At 39.4% G+C, this 7,811-nt stretch overlaps 2 protein-coding genes across 2 annotated transcripts; one reads left to right on the forward strand and one right to left on the reverse strand.

Moving 5' to 3' along the window:
- Nucleotides 1-2,725: 2,725 nt before the first annotated feature.
- Nucleotides 2,726-4,005, forward strand: HO173_000838 (uncharacterized protein; the record flags this gene model as incomplete). The annotated part of the gene is made up of 5 exons (XM_037302785.1): nt 2,726-2,906; nt 2,992-3,062; nt 3,138-3,499; nt 3,563-3,615; nt 3,698-4,005. 5 exons carry the CDS (start codon nt 2,726-2,728, stop codon nt 4,003-4,005), a joined length of 975 nt encoding a protein of 324 aa, XP_037170292.1.
- Nucleotides 4,006-4,097: 92 nt separating this feature from the next.
- HO173_000839 (uncharacterized protein) lies at nt 4,098-5,642 on the reverse strand (the record flags this gene model as incomplete). Its single annotated transcript, XM_037302786.1, has 1 exon — nt 4,098-5,642. One exon carries the CDS (start codon nt 5,640-5,642, stop codon nt 4,098-4,100), a length of 1,545 nt encoding a protein of 514 aa, XP_037170293.1.
- Between the last annotated feature and the right edge of the window lie 2,169 nt (nt 5,643-7,811).

Below are 7,811 nucleotides of genomic sequence, written 5' to 3' on the forward strand. Positions count from 1 at the left end.
AATATATATTCTAAGTATCTTTCTAAGTATTTATATTTATACTCTAATTTAGATTATAATATCGTATTTATACTATATAATAAGACGAGATAAGACGAGATTTCGAATATTTAATACTATCTCGCTCTAAGACGAAGTTTTAACGAGATGAAATTAAGTCGAGATAGTATTTTTTTATCGAGATAATAAGAATATCTCGTTATTCTCGCTAAGTATTTAATTAAGTTAGCTCGAGGCTATTATCTTAATAATATTCTTATAACGTCTTTATAACGTCTTCGTATTTTCTTAATCTTATATATCTTATTATCTTTCTAAATATCTATATCTTATACTTTAATTTAAACTATAATATCGTATTTTCTATTCTATTTTATTCTATTCTTAATATATTTTATTAAAATTTAGAGAGGTTACTTAGAGATACTTAGAGTTTATCGAGATAATGAAATATACTCTAAAACCCCGTTCTCGAGTCGAGACGAGGTCGAGGTTTCGAGCGAAAACTCGAATCTCTAACCCCCTTCGAAACTTCGTTAAGATTTTATACCTTATTATATAGCGTAATTATATTCTATATTTTATTTTATTTTATTTTTAATATATTTTATTAAAATTTAAAGAGATTACTTAGAGATATTTAGAGTCTATTAAGTTAATAAGATATATCTTAAAATTTCATTTTCGAGTTAAGACGAGATTAAGATTTTAAGAAAACTCGAAATTTTAATTCAAAATCCTATCTCAACCTCGACTCCCTTCGAAATTCTATTAGAGTTATTACGAGCGTATTCTTAATATATCTCTTAGCTTTATAACTAGCGAGTCTTAACGAAGATATCTTCTATTATATTATATCTTCTTTCTATTTATATAATTCGATATCTTAGTTATCTTATTTAATATATCTATATTAATATTATATCTATATCGATTCTAATACGAGTTTCTCATCTCGTTACGTAGTATATATAATATTATTATCTCGCTATTTTTCTCTTATAATTTATTTAATCTATTTATCTTATTATTATTCTTATATAATATTTAATTATTAAAATAATTATTATAATAATTATAAATTCTTTTATTATAATATTTTAATATAGAGATAAATATAGAGATAGATATAAATATAAATATACGCTTTAATCTTTATTTATTAAATAAAAAATATAAATAAACTATAGAATAAGAGTTAATTCTATTATTATATTCTACTATAAAGATATTTAACTCGAAGATACTAGATACGAGTTTTTTACTATTTTATATTAGATTTTATTAGTTTTCGCGCGATCGCTAATTTAATTAAGGGGGTTATACGCCTAGTAGATAAGAGTTATATATTTAATAAATAAGAGCTATACGCGTAATAGCTATCTTTTAGAAATTTCAATTACGTTAAAACTATACTTCTTAATTTTTCACTTATAGCTTATATAAAAGTTTCTAAATTAAGTTTCGAAGATTAGTATTAAGATTTTAAAGCTACTATTCGAATATAAAGTTATTAATTACTATACGTCGTTGATAATAAATTTTTAAAAATCGTATATTTTAGTAGTTTAAGCGTCGATCATTAATTTGACGTAGTCGAAAATTCTAGAAATAACCCTCGGCTATTGGGGGTATTTAATTCGTATTAAATTCGATTTCTAATAACGCTAGTACAATGATATTGCGGTGCTTTTTATTTTCTTCGGCCCTTATAGGGTCTTCGAGGATCTGGTCTATGGCCCTTAAAATGTTTAAGTGCTAATTCGGGCCGATCGTGTCGATTGTACCTTACATTACAGATCGTGCTGATAGTAAGACGTATTTCGCTTGCTGATCCTGCTATCTGGGCCGGACATAAGCTGATTTGTGCTATACCGGCAAAATGGTTTGTGAAGCTAGGGGAGCCGGGAGCTTCGGGCCGATCTACGCAAGTCCATGAGTAGTACGATTAACACGAATCGGCAGAATTAACTCCTTTCTTGAATATGGCAATTCACACACTTTTTTCCCGAAATTTCTAGCATTAGGTAGTCTCTAGTCCACGTGGGTATGACTACGGATTACCGATGCTTCAACAAGTGTTTCAGTTCCGGTCATCACTTCGATCGCCGCCGAGATGGGGCCTTCCCTCTAATTGTCAGGTCTCAATGCAACAACACTTTGTCTGGACCCGTGTCCGCTTTTGCAGCTTGCTCCGCCACATTGTATGTTGGCCGGCACCGTGTCGAATCATCTCAAGCCTGTTATCAGCAACCCTTTTTTAACGGGTCAAGACGTCTGGAACATGCAGAAAGGGGCGGCTGCAGGCAAGGCTGGAAAGCGCCTTGCTTACTGCCGTCTTACCGCATAACGAGGGTGACCATCAAGCACTTTAAATCGTGCCCCGCACTCGGCTCGCTGACGAGTACACAACACCACTAGGCATATTTCTAGGGTTCCATTTTAGATAGTGTGCGTCCATACTGCCTGCAAAAGGAAGTTCGTTTGCAGTCAAAATGGGGGCATGACCAGGTTGATGTGGTTAATCGGATCGTCACGATGTTTCAATCACTCTTCGCTACACAAGAATCCTGCAGTCCATGATAGGATTCTGGCAAGGCTGAAGTGATGAACCACAGTATATATAAGTGGGGGGAATAGCGTTCTTCGCTCAGTATCTTGCCTTCCCTGAGACTCATAGGCTCCACACAAAAATCACTCGACATATCAATAACTATTTTTCAATATGTACGGAGTCGCTAGTTTCATCGTCACGGCCATTTTGTTTCCACTGCTTGGCTTTTTAGCCGTATGCTCGAGATTTTATACGCGCATCCGTCTTACGCCCACCTTTGTGGGTATCGACGACTGGCTGATTGCTTTCTCCTGTCTTCTGGTTCTAGGCCAAGGTGCTTCTCAGATCGTTGGTATGATACTAAAGCCTCTTCGTCTTAATCAGAACGAGTCAGTAGAGAAAGGCTTGAAGTAGAGATCTTTCTGACTCGTATATAGGCGCTGTCATAGGATCGCTTGGGAGAGATAACGAGCCGACTGTTGAATGGCGCGAGGCAAATCAGGCCAAGGTATAGTCCTTTAAAAGCCATCCTGTTCTACTTTTGAAGAATAATAACGCTTTGCTAACTTAACATTTATCATAGATTAATTATGCCACCATTATCGTCGAGAAAGTCACATACAGTTGTATCAAACTCAGCGTTCTCTTCTTCTACCGTCGTATCTTTCTTCGGCAAAAGTCATTTCGAATCGCGAATAATATCCTGGTCATTCTCATCGCGCTCTGGGGTCTCGTGTTTTTGTTATTGCAGGTGGTTCTTGAAACTGACAATGAAACTCTCGCTCTGCCTCGGGGCTCGCAGGAGTGGTTACTGTTGTGGTTTGCTATCACGGATGTATTGGGTGATATTGCGGTTCTTGCGCTGCCATATCCGTGTATTCGCAAGTTACAGATGAGCAGACGATTCAAAGTCGAGCTGAGCTTCGTGTTTTTGCTGGGCACGCTGTGAGTCGAACCGTCTTCTTGCGCATAGGCAATGAGTATTGCTTGAACACTGACTCGTTATAGATCACTTGTCTTCGGCGTAGTACGACTATACTTCGTTGCAGTTAATTTTGCTAGTATGCCTCCTCTACATAGCATACGTTTCTTAATCAGCAGTTGGTGGTATCCGCTTAAAAGGCAAATACTAACCTGGTACAGTCTTCTTTCATCCTCCAAAAACGACTCCGAAGGCCCATTCCGAGCCAACCTTCTGGACGACGGCCGAAGTCTCAATCGGCCTTTTGGCAGCCTGTCTTCCCCCTCTAAAGCCTCTGCTTGAAAAGATGGGCGGCGCCTTAAAACGTAGTCTTGTCTCATTTCGTGCGAGCAGGAGCAGAAAATCCGAAAGATTGTCGAGTGTCGAAAACATTGCGAAGATTGACGGCTTCAACGAGGTGAAGTTGGAGGCAGCAAAGGGGACAGAGTATGAGATGACCGACTTCGACAGAATCGAAGTGGAGGAATAGGCGGGTATTTAGCAATGCCATGTGAGGCGTACCATGTCATTCACCATCTCAAAGGGTACTCTTGATGCCACGGTCTAGATCGTTGCCAAGTCTCATATTCCACCTTCTAGTTCGCTGAAATGTACCACATCCGGCGCATGGCTGCTATTTCCATAAACATCCCCTCCGTAAGTGAGATACCCCTCAATGTCCGCCTTCGGCACTGCCAACACTTGCTCAGCATCACCAAACACCCACACGGTCTGCATACCCATGATCATATGCTGCAGCGTATGACAGTGGATCATCCACACCCCAGGCTGCTGCACCCTCAACCTCCACGCGCGCCACCCTTGCTTTTCGTTTGGTTGCGTTGTCGCATTGTAGCGGAAGAGCATCGTCGTGTCCCGAAGCACCGGTTCGGTGCCCTTCAGTCGCTCTTCGGCAACTTTGGGGTCGAAGGCTCCCGGCCCGCCTCCGATGTCGTAGTAGTGTTCGCCGTGGGCATGCCACGGGTGGACGTCGAGCCCGCCACCCGTTTCATTGTCGATGGCGTGAGCGCCAATGTTCTGGAGCACTATCTCCAATACTTCGCCGACTTTGGCAGGGAAGGTGTTCGTCGATGGGTCGAGGCCACCGTTCTTCACGGCTGCCGAGTAGGACGGCGTGTAAGCGGTTTGGTTCTTGTACAGCGACACGAGATATGGCTGGCTTGGCGTGGTGTGCGGGATCGAGTCGTTCGTGTCGGCCGTCCAGGTTACGCTTGAGTCCTTCCAGATGATGTACTTGTCCAGGATTTGCTGCACGTTGAGGACGACCCGGCGTGTCACCTGTGAAACAGAGGGGAAGTCGTTTGGATAGAGAGGTTGTAGGACGTAGTCGAGAAAACCGTCGACGGTCGGTGGGAGTGCGATGGGCTTTCGGTTTGGGTAGGTCGTGTTTGAAGCGCTCTTGGAGGGATCCGAAGGGATCATGCAAGAATTGTTATAGCGAAGGATGGCGTAATTCGTTGTGTTGCTCGGACGCTCACGGCTCTCGATCTGAATGTAGTAGTCGAGTTTTCCGGACTGCTTCAGCTCATTGCAGGTATTGGATTTGAGAAGCGCGCTGAAGCGCTGGCCAGAACCAATCTGGAGGAAGGTGGTGGAGTGTGGTTTGGTGTAACCGCCATCAGCTTCGATGACTTGTAGATCGGTATGATCTTCGACTCCCAATGCAGAGTACGATAGGGAGTGACCTCCAATGAAACGCACCCTGTACAAGCTGTTTGGCTCTATATCAATGATTGCAAGTTGGGAGGATGATTGGTCGGTCACACCAAAGTTCGAGATTGTCTTGCCGTTGATAATGAACCCATTTGTTTCACCACTCCACACGAAAGGCGTTGCCTGCAACCCCTGCTCTATGGTTGTGTCTGTCTCATTGAAGAGCTCTTGAATATGAACGACCAGGTCGCCATCAACTTCATACGGGGGGACTTTGTCCTCGACGATCAATGGACCGGAGCAGCTGACGGCCTGGAAGCCTACGTGAGAGTGATAAAAGTACGTTCCTGCCGATCCATTGGGCATATGGAGTTCATAGTCAAAAAAATGTTGGGGAGGTATGGGCCATTGACTGGCGAGTGGTGTTCCGTCGGAAAATGGATAGGCAGCCATTGCGAGTCCATGCCAATGCTAAATATTTTCTCAATTAACTAAAAGAGCATGAGGAAGAAGAAAATAAAAAGCACCGCAGCATCATTGTACCAGCGCCGTTAGGAATCGAACCTAATACGAACTAAATACCCCCAACAACAGAAGAGGAAGGGGACCATTTGTCTGGTTATTCAACTCACCATAGTAAGATTTTGACCTTTCATATCATTGTAAACCCTGATCCAAGCTATTTCGTTTTCCGGCACACGAAGCTCGGGTCCAGGAATGGATCCGTTGACCAGCGTTGTGAGCCTTTGAATCCCTCCTAGACTGATATTTTGCACCGTGACGCGCAATATCGCGTCGGGCGAAAAGGAGCCATCGTGAATGATTGCTGTCACATCATAAGGGATAACAAAAGGGAATAGCAGCAGAAGAGAATAACGATAAGACAGTTTGACTGGCATCATGATCAACGCCCATAAAGAGCAAGACATCACTGGAGCTTTGTGAAAAGCCTTTTCGAATGACAAATCCTGGTGACAATAAGTGCTGTGTAGGCATGTTTTAAGAGATCTTTCCGTCAGCCTTGCGAGATATATGGATTCTTCCGCGGACCAGGGTCAGTGTCAGTTGGCTCCCTTAAGCAGCTGAACGAGTCCTGAGCGCACCGCGCATCACGCAAATGCACGCACACCTTTTTGGTTGCGCACCAGCGTGACGCTTATCTTACATGTTACTTTGACTGACTGTATATTAGTGGCTGGAAAGATATGGAATATTCAATGGTGTCGTGGTTTCATGGTTTTGTACGCGCTCAGCACCAAAAGCATGTCAATTCAAATATCATTCAGATTATACATTGAGTCCCTGACATAATTCTACTACCCCTTCTCTTTACGCTCCCATTTAGCAGTTTCTTCGAGTAGTTACTTTATGTTACGAACCTACCCTTACCTTAACACTCCTTTTCATGATACTTCCGCATTAGAACTGGCGTGTATTGGCAGAGACTAGATAGGTTTAGCAACGAATTTTAAAAGAATAATTTAAAGCGGGAATAGTTCTACTCTTCTACCGCTAACTCGATTAGGTAATATCACGGACTTCGACGAAACCTTTATCGAAGAGTTATAAATCTCTTTAAATTTCACTTATTCTTCTTCTTTTATTATATATATATATTATAAACTTCTTTAATAATAGGGCTCTCGTTATAACGATTTTTATAGTTATATTACTAGACTATTAAGCTATAATCGCTATTATATTATATTATAAATATATTCTTTTAATAAAGTATAAGTAAATCGAGTTTAATTAGCTAGATATAACTATAATAGTTCGAATAACTAAAATAATTAAGATATTTCTATAGCTGCGATAATCTAAATAGCTAAGATAATTAAAATATTTCTATAGCTGCGATAGCTTAAATAGCTAAAGTAGCTAAGATATCTCTATAGCTGCGATAGTCTAACTAGCTAAAATAGCTAAGATATCTCTATAGCTGCGATAGTTTAAATAGATAAAATAATTAAAACTTCTTTATAGCTGCGATAGCTAAGATATTCTTATAGCTGCGATAGCTTTAATAGCTGAAATTACTAAGATATTCTTACGGCTGCGGTAATTCAAGTAGTTGAAATAACTAGAATATCTCTATAGCTGCGATAGCTTTAATAGCTGAAATTACTAAGATATTTTTATAATTGCGATAGTTTAAATAGTTAAAATAATTAAAATAGTTATATAACTACGATAGCTTAAATAGTTAAAATTATTAAAATATTCTTACGACTACGATAGTTTAAGTAGTTAAAATAGTTAGAATATCTTTATAATTACGATAACTCGAATAGCTAAAATTACTAAGATATTCTTATAACTATAATAATCTAAATAGCTAAAATAGTTAAAATCTTCTTATAATTATAATAGTCTAAATAGCTGAAATAACTAAAATATTTTTATAGCTACGATAGCTTCGATAGTTAAAGTAATTAAGATATCTCTAGAGCTATAATAGCTTAAATAACTAAAATAGCTAAGATATTCTTACGACTACGATAGCTTAAGTAGCTAAAGTAATTAAGATATCTCTATAGCTGCGATAGCTTTAATAATTAAAATTATTAAGATATCTTTATAGCTACGATAGTCTAAATAGCTAAAATAACTAAAATATCT

The sequence above is a fragment of the Letharia columbiana genome (genome assembly GCF_014066305.1).
Source record: "Letharia columbiana isolate WasteWater2 chromosome Unknown Sc0000001_s0, whole genome shotgun sequence".
Classification (NCBI taxonomy): Eukaryota; Fungi; Ascomycota; class Lecanoromycetes; order Lecanorales; family Parmeliaceae; genus Letharia; species Letharia columbiana.